At 37.2% G+C, this 17,687-nt stretch overlaps 1 protein-coding gene across 1 annotated transcript in view; it reads left to right on the top strand.

Moving 5' to 3' along the window:
* The window catches only part of KDM5A (lysine demethylase 5A), a 50,255-nt gene that overhangs the window by 29,807 nt on the left and 2,761 nt on the right, over positions 1–17,687 (top strand). The window contains exons 20-27 of the mRNA XM_039364137.1: positions 400–538; positions 1,451–1,630; positions 2,395–2,556; positions 6,170–6,721; positions 8,475–8,618; positions 9,332–9,491; positions 11,308–11,528; positions 12,980–13,390. Coding sequence (XP_039220071.1) covers positions 400–538; positions 1,451–1,630; positions 2,395–2,556; positions 6,170–6,721; positions 8,475–8,618; positions 9,332–9,491; positions 11,308–11,528; positions 12,980–13,390 — 1,969 coding nt within the window. The remainder of the gene's footprint in view (positions 1–399; positions 539–1,450; positions 1,631–2,394; positions 2,557–6,169; positions 6,722–8,474; positions 8,619–9,331; positions 9,492–11,307; positions 11,529–12,979; positions 13,391–17,687) is intronic.

The raw sequence follows: 17,687 nt of genomic DNA, 5'->3' as shown, positions 1-17,687 counted from the left end.
CATCTGGAATCGATTTGCCCAACTCTTACATCTTTGGGAAGTCTGTCAATTGTGATAGTGATAGTGTTCTATTCCAACTCTCCCTAAAATTAGGAACATCTGCCCTCACTGTTTTGGCCTCCTGGAGCTTTTGAAAACTGAATTATTCCAGAGAATGCATTACGAATGCTTAGGCACAGTTGAATTATTTATGAAATTGTTAGCTTTAGATGAATTCTTTTTGATTATATGCCACGAAGCTATTAAATAAGGTAATATGTGAGATTATTAGCATTATTCCTGTTGCCGCTGAGGTATTCAATGCATGGTATAGTCCTGTTTTATAACTGAGATGTATTTTTGATTTGGACCAGGAAATAAGGATGTGTTCCAGATGTTTTTTTTCTTCTCTACTCTTAGACCTCGACAAAGTATTGCCGCTCTGGAGAATATTGTGAATGAAGCAAAGAATATTCCAGCTTACCTGCCCAACATTCTGGCATTGAGAGAAGCCCTGCAGCGTGCTCGAGATTGGACAGCCAAAGTGGAGGCCATTCAAGTATGTTTAATTCCACAGAGTTCAGCAAGAGTTCTGATACTGCCTTTGCCTTTCATTATAAAGAGTCAGATAGTATTTATTTATTAATAAAATTTATATGCCGCCCAATCCCTAGGGACTCAGGGCGGTGTACAAAATTAAAACAATAAATATAACAATAAAAATGAGTACATTCACTCATGCATGAGTCCCAATTGTATCCCGCCACCCCCCCCCCCCGGGGGGACATCAACCCCAGGCCTGCAGGAACAGGAGAGTTTTAATAGCTAACATTACTATTTTAATAGTAACATTGTGATACTATTGATTCTTGCTACAAAAGGTATCTTGTTTCACATAAAGTGAGGATCCTGTTTTAAGATACAAGTTAATTTTAAAATTTAATTATAGGGACTCATACTGGGTTAATTGCTGAGTCTGAATATTTTTAATAAAAAGACATCTGCTAATTAGGAGAGTAATAATGCGCAACTGCATTCGTCCCATATAAGATAAGATAACCTTTATTGTCATTTTTTTACTGTGGGCACAACGGCACACATCAAAAATGAAATTTAGTTGCCTGCTCTCAAAGTGAAACACATACATGACACCGAAACATACTATGAACGATATTTAATTTAATTTAATTTAAAAATGTATTTTGGACAAAACCCCTTGTTAATTTCACCCTTCATTAAAATAGAAAGTTTTATTCTGCAGTAATTTTATTATCTTGCGTTCATGTTTATTGGGATGTTTTATTGTATTAACCCATTTTATCATTGGCTATCCTGGTAGTAGGTACCTTGGAAGACCAACATGTGGTTTAAAATAATGCAGTGATTAAAATCACGTTTCAAGTTGTGATCGATTCCTTTTGCTCTGTTACGAGAGCGCATAGATGAGAATGGTTTGTTTTTATCCATGCAGAATGGAAGTAATTATGCGTATCTAGAGCAACTTGAGAATCTGTCTACAAAAGGCCGCCTCATACCTGTCCGTCTTGATGCACTTCCCCAAGTTGACTCACAGGTAGCAGCAGCCCGTGCGTGGAGGGAACGCACAGGCCGAACTTTTCTGAAGAAGAATTCTAGCTACACACTTCTACAGGTTAGTTGGGAAAACATGTAATAGGATCCAGAGCAGCAAGTTCTAATTCTCCAATTGTTGATGATGATTTTTTTTCGTGCAAGTGATTGGTATAGCCTTAAAAATGTAAGTTAAGAGTTTAAAAAAAAACAGTAGTTTTGCATAGGACTGAGGGGATAAAGGTAGTCCTCATCTTACGACCATTCTTTTAGCAAGCATTCAGAGTTAATAAAGAACAGAAAAAAAGTGACTTATGATCAATCCTCGCACTTAAAACCGTCGCAGCATCCCCACAGTTACATGATCAAAATTCAGACAAATTGGCAAACTGGCATGTATTTACAACAGTTGCAGCATCCCAGGGTCATGTGATCACCATTTGTGGCCTTCCCAGCCAACTTCCCACAAGCAAAGTGAGACTGCATTTGTTTTGTACCACATGATTCGCTTAGCTGCAGTTATTTGCTTAACAACTGCAGAAAAAAGAGGCTGTAAGATCAGGGGCAACTCACTTAGTTTCCTTGCTTAGCAGTGGACATTCTGGTCCCAATTAGGATTGCAAATTGTATAGAATCTTATTGCTGTGTAAGCATATTGCCTTTTCGAAAACTTAACTGTTTTTATTGAAACTAAAAGCAATCTCCATTTGATTAACACTCTCTGTAAAAGTCTTTCTAAAATTAGCGTAGCCCAGGTCCCATTGAAATTGTGGCCAAGTCTGAGCTCTTAACAAAATGTTTTGTAAAAACATTTGTATGTCTGATCTTTTATTGTTTTCATTATAGGTTCTTAGCCCTCGAACTGACATTGGTGTATATGGAAGCAGTAAGAACAGACGGAAAAGAGTAAAGGAGCTGATAGAGAAGGAGAAGGAAAAAGATCTTGACATGGAATCCTTGAGTGAATTAGAAGATGGAGTAGAAGAATACAGGGATACTGCAGCTGTGGTGAGGGCCCATATTCTTTTAGCCATTCTTTTTTCCCAGTAGGAAGCTCCTGTGTCTTTTATTTTACTGTGAAACTAAAAGCCTGTTACTTTTAGAACAGGCATTAAATCTTGATTTAATGGACCTCTTGGAGGAAAAGCTTTCTATTAAATACAAATACAAATATCCATTAAATCAGAATTGTATTGATGTAATTACTTCATTTATGCAATGATATAAGTGATGCTTCTATATATTTTCTGTTAGTTTATATCAAATTGACGCAGATAACATAAAATAACTCTGGACTTAAACAATTAATATAAATTACATCAATTATGTAGAAGGTTCTGAAGCAAGAGAGTTGGTCCATTATTTCAGGGTGAAATCTGAAGTAAAAATTTGTCTCCTCTTTGGAGGTTAGGAGAATCCAGATTTTATAGGACTAGAGCTATTAGAATAGTTATTACTTATAACTAATAGCTATTAGAATGCTCATATTGTAATAGAAACTCCATTAGATGTTAGAATGACATTTTTTTCACTCTGTTGGGAAGATCAAGCCATTGAAAGGTATTCATTCAGTAGAATTCAATCTGAGTTTTGTATTGCTAATAATTCCATTGGTAAAATGATAGAATTTTCAAGGTTTACAATCTTATAAGCTCTCATTTTTTTAAAAAAAATTGGAACCATGTGTGCTTATGCTATAATTATTAGCCTTAATTTTTAGAAGTTAATTTTTTGAAATTGTATTCTTATTGATAAGAAACTTCTAAGAATTGCATTTTACATATGCAAATCTTTTGAAGTTTGATTTTTGATTATGTGTCATCAGGTTGTTGTCAACTCTTAGACATTACTAACAACACATCTCTGAGGTTTGCAACTATTATTAAAAGTAAGCATCCTGTATTTTATTTAGTTGTCAACATTTTCATACTTTTACACTTTTAAATTGGATATTAGAGATAACACCTGATCCTTAGAGATAACATTTGGAATTGCCCATAGTTATGATTTATAAGTGACTAGTAGAGCTTATTGATATTATAATAAAGCATATTTTTGAACCTTAAAACCTATTTTATGCTTTCTTGAGTTTTCAAAATGTCGTACTTTGCTGAACATCCTGCTAAATCTTTACTCTTGAGCACAGAATGAACATTGTAGTTGTGCAGATCATTTTAGCAAACATGAATTCATTTTGTAATAATTACAGAATCTACTGACCACAAATTGATTTTTCTTTGTAGCTCTAAATTTATAGCTCCCATAATTGAGAAATATCTGTCAACTCACCAAAGCCCACCTATAGAACTTGGCAAAAGAGATTAATATGGGGACATTAAGTTTTATAGCCCAGTAATTTAATTACTAGGCAAAACTCAACTGGAGAGATGATAATACTGATGACACTGAGCTCTATATCTTTTTCAATCAATACCAAGAAGGCATTGGAAATCCTAAATCTGTTTGGACACAGTGAGCGGTTATATATTATTGTGTTAACTGACCTATATAAGTCAGTTAACACAAAGCCTCAGTTGAAGTCTGGGATTTGGAATTATCACATGTTCTTGCTGGAGTACCACTGTGAACAAACGTGTAATCTGCAAGTGCTTTGGTATCTGGTGCTGTGTCAGTAGTTATAACTGCTGCAGAATATCTTAGCCATCTTACATCTTGCAAGGTACATCTTATATTTAGGGCTAAATTCTGAAAATGGTTTGGAAGAATCTTCTGGAATTTGCAAAGAGCCTAGAAACATGGGTGGTGGCTTCAATTAGTTAGTGCAGTTTCATTTTTTTAAGAAATTACTTTGAAAAGGTTCACATGGTTTGAGGGTCACTCATAGTCTTATGCATTCTAAAACAGCTCATATGAAGCATGTGCGGTCCTACTTTACATAAACTGATATAATAGATGGTTTGAGCCCATAGGCAAAAATGGTGGATACCTCTAACATTTCTAAGAAACTCTCTGGATTTTCATAGCCACCTCTCTCTGTATAAATATTTATATCATATATACCATATCATACCATATAGCATATCATATATCACATTATTATATAATAATAATGGAACCTCCTGCTTTGTAACTTATAACTCTTGGTAACTTTAGATGTTAAGATGCAGAGCGTCCCTGTTAAAGAAGATAGAGCTGTCAGTCAGCAGCCAAACAAACATCCAAGGATAAACCAAAATAAAATGGAAAAGATATATTCCAGGCATATCACAAGATGGCAGCAGTCTGCTACAAATGCTAAAAAAATATTTGAAAAAAACTTTAAAAAAGAGACAGAGATTAGAAAATACCAGATTCTATAGAAATATTCCAGTTATACAAGTAAAACTTTCCCTAATTTATGCCGAAAATAGAATCGGGACTTTACCACTGAACAATAATACCAAGATTAAACATAATGCAACACATCTAGCAGTTTCCCAAAACAGATATTTCCTTTTTAAAAATTATTTTTGGATTTCCTGGAAATTCCAGCAATTCTGAGGCTCCTGGGGAGCTGAAAAGAACCTTAATTATTTTCTCTTGCTTCTTTCTCCAGTTTCTCCTCTCCATTGATTCTGTGCACTTTTTTTGTTTGGAAAGAACAATTCAAGCAGTCTTCTCTGAGGGAATTACTGGGTTATCTCTCTGTGTCAATATGACAAGCAGCATCTTTTTCTCCTGAAGGTATTGATTTTAGGTCTGTACCTGTCTGGCAGGTAGATTGGCAGGCTGTGGTTATCAGCTTGTAACTTGTCATTCACATCAACTGGTACGAAACTGCTAGTACTGTGCAGCCATCTTTGAAAGTCTCTTATGTTTCTTGTCTCGTGATGGATGAAGTTAAGGTTGATGGATATTTGGAACAAGATTTTTTTTTCTGCAGCAGAATTCTGTTTATGAACTTTTTCCACATGGAAGCCAGATTAGACCTTCATAAGTAAGTTTCAGATGGTAATTAAAGATGATACAGGTAGTCCTCGACTTATGACCGCAGTTGAGCCCCAAATTTACGTTGCTAAGTGAGGAATTTGTTAAGTGAGTTTTGCTCCATTTTATGACATTCCTTGCCACATTTGTTAAGTGAGTCAGTTGGTAACACATTTGTTAAGTGAATCTGGCTTCCCCATTGACTTTGCTTGTCGAGAAGGTCCAAAAAGGTGATCACATGACCCCAACACACTGAACCAATTGTCAAGCATCCAAATGTAAGTCATGTGACCATGGGGATGCTGTAAGTGTGAAAAATGGTCATAAGTCACTTTTTTCAGTTCCGTTGTAACTTTGAACAGTCAGTAAATGAACTCTTGTAAGTCGAGGACTACCTGTATTCTGTTGAAAATGTTAATGATTTCAGATTCCACATATGATTATTTTTCACAAGTCTTTTTATTTGATTCAGGTATATTAGATTTTTAAAAATGTTGCAGCTTGGAACTAGTATTCTGTTTGTTCATGGCTGGCTCAGGAATTCTGGCACTTGAAGTCCACAAGTCATAAAAGAGCCAAGGTTGCCTACCCCTGTAGCACAGTGTGTTAAAAAAAACGTTGGACCAGTCTAGGAATGTGAGTCTTGCCAATGAAATGCATTGAATGGTTCTCTACCATTCTCCCCTTTGAAAAGGTGGCTGTCTTCAAAGACCGGGAGCAGAAAGAGGTTGAAGCCATGCACGCCCTCAGGGAAGCCAACCTGGCCAAGATGACGATGGTGGATCGCATTGAAGAAATCAAGTTCTGCATCTGCCGCAAGACGGCCAGTGGATTCATGCTACAGTGTGAACTCTGCAAAGACTGGTTTCATAGCACTTGCGTGACCCTTCCCAAAACGAGCTCCCAAAAGAAGGGCTCCAGCTGGCCTTCCAAAGAAGTCAAGTTCTTGTGCCCGCTTTGCATGCGATCTCGAAGGCCTCGTCTTGAGACAATTTTATCTCTACTAGTGTCCTTGCAAAAACTCCCAGTACGGTTGCCAGAGGGGGAAGCATTGCAGTGCCTGACAGAGCGAGCTATGAGCTGGCAAGATCGGGCACGGCAAGCCCTGGCCACCGATGAACTATCTTCTGCATTGGCCAAACTTTCTGTGTTGAGCCAGCGAATGGTAGAACAGGCAGCACGCGAGAAAACGGAGAAGATAATCAGCGCGGAACTCCAGAAGGCAGCTGCCAATCCTGATTTACAGGTATTAGTTTATTTCTTGGGTGCATTCTCTCTTTTCTTCCTATGGATAAAGACTTTATTGCTTGAGCTTTGTCACCTAGTTTGATCTGAATGCTCTCCTTCTGGAACCCAAAAGTTGATGCTTTTGTATAGACTTCTTAAACCAGTCCAAATGATAAAAACACAGTTGTTTTTTAGAACATAACCGAATACACATTCACTAGCAGGGTTTTTACACTTTACAAAGACTAGGAACAAATAGTTATATTCCAGTGCAGGAAATTCCAAAATCTTACAAACAGCACAGCTTTTCAAACATGAATACAGTAGATTTTTATCACTCAGGAATTGTACTTCTAATAAAAAGTTAATGTGATATTGTTTTTTTATTGGCTATTCTTTTTTCCTACTACAACTATCCCTTTAGGATTTGCATCTCTATACACTTACTACTGAATTCATTTTTATTCCAGTGATCTGTGACCCTTCAGGTACTTAATGCATTAGCATTCCTACCATTCTTTGCCATTGATTTCCTTGACTAGAGGTGTTAAGATATGCAGTTCAACAATATTGCCTATTTATTATGTATTCCTACCTTTGCTATGTACAGTAGTGGCCAAAATTGTGGAAACCTTTTGGGAAAAGTGTGTTTTTGAGGTTTGATGGCTAATAACACCACTTTTTTTGGAGTAGTACCATAAAATTATATATCAATGGAAAGATAATTTAATCAATAATATAATGCAACAAAGTTTATTCAATTATATGTACTGTATTGTATGAAAAGTTATAGCCAAATAACCAGAAAAAGGAAGCACAACTTGCTTAGGTTGATATCAGGTAGCTTTCCTTCATCTGATTGTAGCAAATGAGCGTGAGTGTTTAGAGAGCCAATCAGGTGTCATCTTGTTTTGGCAATGAGCCAATCAGATCACAGTAGGATTCAGTTACTGATGTCATGTATTGAACTGAGGAGGACATTTGTCAGTGCGTTATGTGATCGCTATCAAGTTGGTTGGGTTTTTTTGTGTTCTTTCATTTAGTGAGCTTGTAAAACGTAATAAAATTAAAGTAATGGTGCAAAAAGTTGACTGGTTGCCCAGAAAGCGATGTAAAATAGTATTATTAAGTGAACAAGGCTACAGTTATAAAGAAATTAGAAGAAAAATTGGTGGAAACGTAACCAAAGGTGGCATTTCTACTGTACACTTTTCCCAAAAGGTTTCCACAGTTTTGGCCACTACTGTATTGCAAAAATAGTTAGGCGGAATGCCTTTTATTTGGAGATTTCTGCTCACTTCCCAGCAAGAATTACATAAAAAGATATTTTTAAAAGGTTTTAATTGTTTTTTCTTTGTTCAAGCAATGTAATTAGCATCTTACAAATATAAATATATCAATTCCAAATGATTATTAATAATTCTCACTGATAACTGTTTTTGTTTGATGCCTTCAGTGACTACAAAATTCTAATATTTTCAGGTACTGTATCAATTACCAAGTTCTACATATATTTCAGACAATGGTTATAAAAGTGAAGAAGAAATTATGGTGTTCTCAGCATCTGTGAATAAAGGAGAGTATTTATAGTTGTGTCATGGAAGCTTAGAAATGAAATTTCAATTCCTATTGTTAGAAATATAATTTTAAACCAAATATTAGTTTCCTGTAATCTGATTTGCAACTGCTAATCAACTCAAGTAATTTTTGTTACCTTGTACAAGTTTCACTGGATGCCTTTTTTAACTCAGAAAGTGTATTTCTTCACATAGGGGCATTTGACTAGTTTTCAGCAATCTGGGTTTAATCGGGCTACAAGTAGTGTATCTTCATCTCCTCGACAGACTATGGATTATGATGATGAGGAGACAGATTCAGATGAAGACATAAGAGAAGCATATGGCTATGACATAAAGGTTAGTCTTGGAATAACATTTCTGAACTCACAATTGTGAATAATTGTTTTATTCCTTCAGTGAGACTTCATCAGTAACAAAGTTTGCAACCATAACTGTAAAGTTGTTTGATACAAAGAGATGATCAGAAGCCTCTTGGGATTTTTTTTAATTAAAAATTTATAAAATTTTACAATAAAATACTCTCCCCTCCCAACCCCCCAACCCCCTCCCCCCTACTTCACAGAGCTAAATACAGTGCTAAAAACAACGAAAAACATAGAATTTAAATGAACATCAAACAATTATACATACATCCAAAAAACAAAATTTTAAACACTTTAACTCCAGTACATAAAAACAGAAATTACCATTCTTAAACATAGGTTATTCAAAAACTTACCCTTAAATATACATCATTCAAAAGCTAAATAATACTTTCTAATATCATATTTATTCTGTATAAAATTCACCCATCTTTTCCACACCAAAATATATGGGGATTTTTTTTTTTAAAGTTAGTGCAGAGTTTATATTTTTAGAAAAGCAAAATGCATTATCCTCTTTTTTCATTCTGCTGTAACTAGCTAACCATATATTGCTGTAGTAACTGAAAGAAAGCCACTGGCTTAACCCATGTTTAATGTAATTCTGTTAACAAACCTGTGGTGGGTTGTCTTAAAATGATTAGATCCCGCTCCATAATCTCATGTTTCTGCTGTACTTTTCTTTAGGACAATGCCAGTGTAAAGTCTTCTAGCAGTCTGGAGCCCAACCTCTTCTGTGATGAAGAAATTCCAATCAAATCTGAAGAAGTAGTAACACACATGTGGACAGCTCCCTCTTTCTGTGCTGAACATGCATATTCATCAGCTTCAAAAAGTTGTTCTCAAGGTAATTCTTTTTTTCCACATAGTATTATATGTACAGTGCCACTTATTTGTCATTGTAATTTATAAGCTGCTCAATTCATCAAAAATTCTCTAAGCAGCTTATAAATTAAATTAAGAAATGAAGTGCTCTTGGGCTAAAAATTAATGGTGAGGCCAAGTTAAAAACTAGGTTTGATTAACTTCATTGGCAGGCAGGCAGGCAGGCAGGCAGGCAGGCAGGCAGGCAGGCAGACAGACAGACAGACAGACAGACAGAGAGATAGGATACTCCAGATATACGCTTTGCAGTGTATTTTGAATGCCACGTGAGCACAGTACTTTCTATTATTAAGTACTACAGTCATGTATTTTCCCAGGCTTCTGCATAAACCTGAAAAAAATGTAGCTTTTTTTAAAAAAGTTTTTTATTTATAATACAGTTAAAACAAAAATGGACATAACGTGACATTCCAGAATAAATATTCCTAACAGTTTGTTCCTCTTAGTACGTAAAATTAATACATAATTCTTGATCTCTATATAAACATATTTCTTCCATACAATACAGTTAATAAATACAGTTATATATATTTCTGTCTTAACACTAACTTGAAACCCGAGCAGTTCTCCTTGAGTGATAAAATTTGTCCCAGATTTCAAAGTAGTCTGATTCTGTCTTATCCTTCATTTCCATTGTGAGCCTATCCATTTCGGCACATGATAAAATTTATATTTATTTATTTATTTATTTATGAGACTTATATACCGCTTTAAGTGCAAGCACTCTCTAAGCGGTGTACACCAGTAAGCAATGTATATATATATTTACATTGCCCCCAACAATCTGGGTCCTCATTTTACCTACCCCGGAAGGATGGAAGGCTGAGTCAACCTTGAGCCGGTGAGATTTGAACCGCTGACCTGCTGAACACAGTCAGCTAAAGTGGCCTGCAGTACTGCACTCTAACTGCTGCGCCACCTTGGCTTATATAAAATCTCTTCTTCTGTTGGGATTCCTTTATTCCTCCAGTTTTGAGCATACACCAATCTAGCAGCCGTGAGAATGTGTAATATCAAATAAAATACCCCTTTGTCGTATTTCTGCATGGTTATGCCTAGTAAAAAGAGTTCTGGTTTTAACTCTACCACTAACATTAATATTTCTTCCAGACATTTTTTAACCTTATTCCAAAAATCACGGGCTTGTGGGCACTCCCACCACATATGGTAGTATGTCCCTATTGCCAATTTACATTTCCAGCATTTGGAAGAAACATTTGGACCCATTTTAGCTAATCTTATGGGTGGGAGATGCCATCTGTAGAACATAAAAAAATGTAGCTATCTTAATGAACTAAAATGATTCTTAAAGCAGTGGTAACTTTTTTTAAAACTCACATAAAAATCTGAAAAACTGTGTGGCTATTAATGAATAATAGTCAGGTGATTGCCCAAGCTTCTTCCAAATCATTTTCAAAACATGACCAGAACTAGTATTTAATCATGTTCTGTTTCTGCAACTATAACTGCAACTTTTGAAGATTTCAGAAATTGTATGTACCTCTGGGGTCTTAGGTTGTGTACTCCAAATAAGTGCTTAGTGGCACCTGGGTAACAACTATAGATTCTGAGTTTCTTTAGGGTCTTAAACCATCCAAATGACTTCATGTCATTTTGCATGTCTATAATAAATGACAATGAGGCCATCAACTACTAGGAAACTGGGTACTTGAATTTTTAAGAAAACAAAACTTTAGTCCTTGTTACCTTTCATTATTATGTTATGTTTTCTGTCCTTTAGTCTTAAACATCGTTTTTTCCTTTGTGCTTTTTGAAAGGTTCCAATACCCCAAGAAAGCAACCCCGTAAAAGCCCTTTAGTTCCTCGCAGTTTAGAACCTCCTGTGCTTGAACTGTCTTCTGGAGCCAAATCACAGCTGGAAGATCTAATGATGATAGGAGATCTCTTAGAAGTATCTCTTGATGAAACCCAACACATCTGGCGGATTTTGCAGGCCACACACCCGCCCTCTGAAGATAGATTTCTTCATATCATGGAGGTAACTGTAGGCATTTTCTATCGTAAAATAGCAAAGTCATATGTAAAATTAACTTCGGCAAAATGGTATTGCAGAGAGCAGGTGATTCCCACTGCTGCTATTTCATCTCTTGATTGGATTACCTCCGTCTAATTTATTCTTTGGGATTTGCTTCCTTACCAAAGTCTTCCTTGAAGCCCCTATAACAGTAGTGGTGGACCTACGGAACGATTGCCAGAGGCGGCACTCGGAGCCCTTTCGCTGGGCACGCATGCCATCGCCCCAGCCCCACCTCCCCCCGCAGCCTCCTCACCAGCAGCCATCCCGGAGGAGAGCCACCCCCGGGTGCGGCCCACGCGGAGCAGCGCAGCCAAGCACATGGCAGCTGGGCAGCAGATGATGCTGCAGGGCGCAGGCAGAAAGCGTGATCACCATGGTACTGCTGGGCTGCCTGGGCAATATGCTGCGGGCCGCAGATGGCCCTGAAAGCAGGTGGAGTGAGGGTGGAGCAGGGCGGGGGCGGGCAGGCAGAGAGTGGGCGGGGTGGGTTTTGGGCACTCGGTCTCTAAAAGGTTCATCATCACTGCCCTATAAGCTCATTACATTTGTCCTTCCACTCTTATTTACTCCCTTTCCTATTTCTCACTAAATCCATATAGTGGAATATTGTCTACCACATGTTTCTTGTTGAAAAGTCATGAGCATCCTGATGTGAGCATCTCATAATTGGATGCAAAAATATCCTGTCTCTATTTTAAGTACCAGGAATGTTGGGACACTCCCATTCACATGCAGCAAAATGCTTGTTGATTGCCATTAGCAGAGGGAACCCAGCAATCTAAGGCTCTGGTTATTGTAAGGTGTATGCCTATGTCTATGTCCATGAACATATATATCCCACCTTTATTATTTTAACAAATAACTCAAGGCTGAAAAAATATCTAAAATACCTTCCTACTACTACTTTTCCCACAACAACAATCCTGTGTGGTGGGTTGGGCTGAGAAAGTGACTGGCCCAAATTACTCAGCTGGTCTTCATGGAAAGGGCAAGACTTGAATTCATGGTCTCCCACTTTTTAGTTATTGAAAGTAAAATGGTCATATCCAGCCTCCCGAAAAGAATTCATTTGTTGAGGCTGAGGAAGAAGAAAAATCTAAAGTCCCTGCCACTCTAATCCTAATGATTGACCTTTCTTAGGAAAGCAGATTACCAGCTCTGGCTATGTGTATATTATCTTACAAATTGTTTAACATCCACTTGGTTCCGAAATAGAGTGTCCCACTTTAGACTTTATGAAGTAAACTGGCATTGTGATTAATATTTACTTTGCCTCTTCTCTCCTGTTAATGAGCTTATTCACTCAGTGAAAGGGCTGTGTGCTTATGGGAAACCAGCTTCTTCATCTTGCTTTTATGATATGCCAGGGGATAATCTGGCAATTATCAACCTCCTCCTTTTGTTTCTTGAAGGATGAGAGCATGGATGAGAAGCCATTAAAAATCCGAGGAAGAGATGCTTCAGAGAGGAAAAGGAAGCGCAAACTAGAGAAGGCAGAGCAGTTCTTTGGTGACCTGAAGCAGAAGTCTAAAGAGCTGAAGAAGTTGGAGAAACCAAAGAAAAAGAAGCTGAAACTGACAATGGACAAGACAAAGGAGCTGAACAAACTGGCCAAAAAGCTGGCTAAAGAAGAAGAACGAAAGAAGAAGCGTGAGAAAGTGGCTGCAACAAAGGTAGAGCTGGTGAAAGAGTGCACTGAAAAAAAGAGGGAGAAAAAAGTTTTGGACATCCCCTCCAAGTATGACTGGTCAGGAGCAGAAGAGTCAGATGATGAAAATGCTGTGTGTGCTGCACAAAACTGCCAGAGGCCCTGCAAGGACAAGGTGGGTCACCACGGTTGACGTTTTGAAAGATCATTGCTAGATCATTGCCTCAGACTCCAGGGCTCTTATCTTTGAAAGTTTTAGCCATACTTTAATTTAAAAAGCAGAAACCGTAACATATTTGTTCTTCGATAAGGGATTTTTATGATTTATTCATTTATCCATCAAATTTACCCGGGTGCCCATCTCACCAAAAGTGACTCTGGGCGGCATGCAACAATGAATTAAAATAAATATTATATAGAAACAGTCATTAAAGATTAAATATAAAAATATTAATTAAAAAAAACCCACCACACTGCCCAGGAGAGAGTGAATGTCAGCTATAGTAATGGAACCATTGTAAGATATAACTGTTCTTCTGGAAACCCCAGGCCTAACTACAAAGCCAGGCCTTGAGGGACTTCTTGAACCTTAACAGGAATGAAGCTAATTTAATTTTGGGTGTTGGGGATGTTCCATCTGGTAGTAGCCACAACAGAGAAAGCCTTCCTCCTGGAACCTGCTAAGCATAGGTTTCTACTGGCAGGATTTATTTCTATTTCAGCGATGCCTTAAAAATCAGCTAATGCATATGTGCAATAATATACTGTATCAATTCTTGGGAACAAGGGAGATTAAAAGTGTATTGTCCAATAAAAGAAAGAGTTTTGTTTTAGATGAACAAATAACAAAAGCTGTTGGGAAATGTAAATCCTGCATAAGTACTGAAGCTGCTGCAAAAATTTCCATATGCTGCAAAAGATACAACTTTGCTGCAGGGCTTAACTGCAGAAAAGTAACAAGCACTTTCTGAAGAAACTAAATCATTTTGTTGTATGAACTAATCACATGCACAATAGATTAATATATACAATGCACTGGTTATTTCATTTTGTAAAACTTTGTAAATACTTGTAGAAATTAATTTAAAATATACTACTAATTGATGCATTTTTATTAAATGCTCGTCCAATTCAAAACTGCCAAATGCCAAGAGATTGGTAGATTTTTACAGATCACAGGAAAACCATTTCATGGCAGAAGACAGTTGGGTATACTTATGTCCTAACTATAGTATTATTATTATACTTGAGGTATCATATTGGTTAATTTGTTTAGATCTCATGCCTTTAATGGTAGCCCTAAGGAAACATAATAACTCATTACAATGAGTCATAATAATAATAACTTATTATAATGACTCATTCAGGAAATGACCTGTAATGATAAATTTAAAACAATCATTGGAATTACTGCTTTAGTACTCCAGCTTCAAGGTTTAATTTAATGGAATGTATTAAATTTGTAAGAACATCCAATTCAAAATGACTCTGGGCAGTGTACAATACTAAATGCAGATATGATTAGCTCTGCAGAAAGTTTAGCATATCCTGGCAACCAGGGTAGCCAAGAAGCAGATGTGTTACATGGGCATAGAGAAGCATCTGGACTGCCACATTCTGGATTATCTGTAGCTTCCAAGTGGTCTTCAAGGGTGACTTCATATACAGCAGTGGTTCTCAACCTTTTTAATGCCGCGACCCCCAACCAGTCGTAAGTCGAAGACTACTCAACCGGTCGTAAGTCGAGGACTACTCAACTGGTGCAGCACCATTTGCAGAATGGGATTTTTGGTGGGCTCAGCAGGGCAGAGACAGCCTGGACAATTCCTATTGGCTTTTGAAAGCCAATAGAATTAGACTCTATTCAAGAGAGTCTATTCTATTGGCTTTCAAAAGCCAATAGAATAAAAGGGAGTAGCACAGCTAAGGAAAAGGGGGAAAAAATGGTGGATTGCATTGTTTGGCGACCCCCGTGAAATGGTCGTTCAACACCAAATGGGGTCCCGACCCACAGGTTGAGAATCACTGATACATAGTGTGTTATGGTAATCCACACACAAAGTGACCAGAGCACGAGTGACTGTCCCGAGGCTCTTCTGATTCAGAAATTAATGTACCTGCCCCACGAGATAGATCTGCATGAAGCAGGAAATGGGGTCCAGGAAGACCTCTAAATTGCATGCCAGCTTTGAGTGAGCTAAATGCTCATTGATTAAGACTAAAGATGTGGAATCCTTGGATCCAGGGTTGAGTCTGAATCTGTTGCTCTCACCCAGATTATGAAGATATAAATAACTCCCTAATTTTTAATGAGAAGGAAAAGCTATAGGTGCTTTAAGAAGTAAGCTGTTTAACAATATCTCTTGATAGCTGCAACAAGCAATGCCCCAAATTTAAACTGAAATGAGCCCGAGAAGTTGCCCACTCTAAAGTTCTTTATTGAAGGAATTGTTTTAACTGACTTGGTAGTCATCAAAGGACTGTTAATCATGACCACCTTGGCAGTACTTGACTTTTAGTTGCATTTTCCCCTTCATATCTTGTCTCTAAACATAACTCTCCATCATATGTATTGAATAAAAAGCACAGCTGTCTCATCTGCACATGTATAATATCAAGTACCAATTTGTATGCATATCAGTGATATTTAGTGATATATTTCGCTCTAATTTCTTTTAGTAGAAAGAATGCAATCTGTCTTGTAAAGTTTTATCTAATGGAAAGGCACAACTGACCTAATTTGCAAACCTTTGAGCTTTCACCTGTCAATAATGAACACAATATCTAAAGTAATTTTATGAATGCTAACTCTGCAGTTATCTTATAAAGCTTGTGTGTATGTGCACACACACACACACACACACACACACCCATCCACCCATCCATCAAATTTGTAAGATTATAAAACAGCATAGCAACTCTGGGTGGTGTACAATATTACAAATGAGTTAAAAAGAAGTATTATCTTGAAAACATTTAAAGGTGCAGAGAAAGACAAGAGAGAAATTAATGGAGAAGACTATAGATAATAATTATGACGACTGTTTTCTCTAGTATTAGAAGGAAAGTGAGCAAGAAAACATTCACATTATAGCTGAAATCTGTAATCTTGTGGGCCAAAGTAGGAGCAGGGTGCTAGGCTACATTCACCTTTGAGGTGATCCAGAAGAGATGTTATAGGTAATTCTCAATTTATGACCTCAGTTGGAACCAGAATTTCCATTGGCAAGCAAGGTAGTGGTTAAGTGAATTGTGTCCAATTTTATGACCCCCCCCCCTTTTTTTTTTGGCCACACTTGTTAAGCAACTCACTGCAGTGAAGTGAATCATACCCATGTACGCGAATCTGATTTCCTCTATTGACTCTGCTTGTCAGAAACCAGGTAGGAAGATTGCAAATGGTGATCACATGATCTCTGGATAAATGTGGAGAACTGGTCATAAATCAAAAAATGCCATTGCAACTTTGAACAGTTGCTAAATGAATGGTTGTAAGTTGAGGACTTTGTTTACTTCCTGGCTAATTGTTCCAATCTGCAGAATAAGCTTATAGAGAGATATATGCAATACAAAGACATCATGCAAAAGAGTCACAATCTTGGTCTTTATTGTGTTAGTTACAAACAAGTTAATAGAAAAGATACTGTAGCTTCCAGTATGTGTTTCTTGAAAATACACTCACTGGATTATGTTTTTCAGATAGCAGTGACAGCAGATAGAAATACAAATAGTATCTATTAGTTTTGAAAACACTTGTCTCTTTACTCTTACTCCTGTGGAATTCACAAACCAGAATGTGTGCCAATATTTAAGATAAAATAGTTAATTGGGTACAACTGCCTGAAGGCAGCCTATTGTTTTTCACACTAATCAGGCCATTGACAAGTAAAAATTAGTATATTCCAAGAGATGTAAAATCTTTTATGACAGATCTGTAGCAGCTCATTAACCCAGTTAAGTAAATATAGAGATGGTTCTCTTTTCAAGATATCTGCTGACAATAAATGTATTTGTAATAGGTTATCTTGATTTCAGATTTGGACAAAATGATGATATGTAATGATGATCATTTTATCCATTCAGTTGTGCCCAACTCTTGGCAATTCTACGAGCTACGTCTCTCCATGTCTTCCGATCTTGCACTACCTGTTTGAGTTGTTCTGTGCTCTGGCTGGTGTCGGCTTTGATGGTGTTCAGTCACTATGTTCTTTGGCCTGGTTTCCTTTTACTACTAACTCTTCCAAGCATAATTGCTTTTTCCAGTGAATTCCCCTGAATGATATGGCCAAAATAAGTGGGACACAGTTTTGTGATTTTGCCTTCCAGTGTCATGTCTGGTGTGATGCATTCCAGTACTTGCTTGTTAGTCACCTTTGCTGCCCAACGGATATGCAGGAGCCTTCTCCAACACCACAGCTCAAATGAGTTTGGACAAAATATGATATTAAAAACTTATCTCCCACTTCCATCCA

This window comes from Crotalus tigris, unplaced genomic scaffold, assembly GCF_016545835.1.
Source record: "Crotalus tigris isolate CLP2741 ecotype Arizona unplaced genomic scaffold, ASM1654583v1 scf7180000019663.277103, whole genome shotgun sequence".
In the NCBI taxonomy this organism is placed as follows: Eukaryota; Metazoa; Chordata; class Lepidosauria; order Squamata; family Viperidae; genus Crotalus; species Crotalus tigris.
The sequence above is the reverse complement of the archived record's forward strand: the minus strand, read 5'-3'. Positions and strand labels throughout refer to the sequence as shown.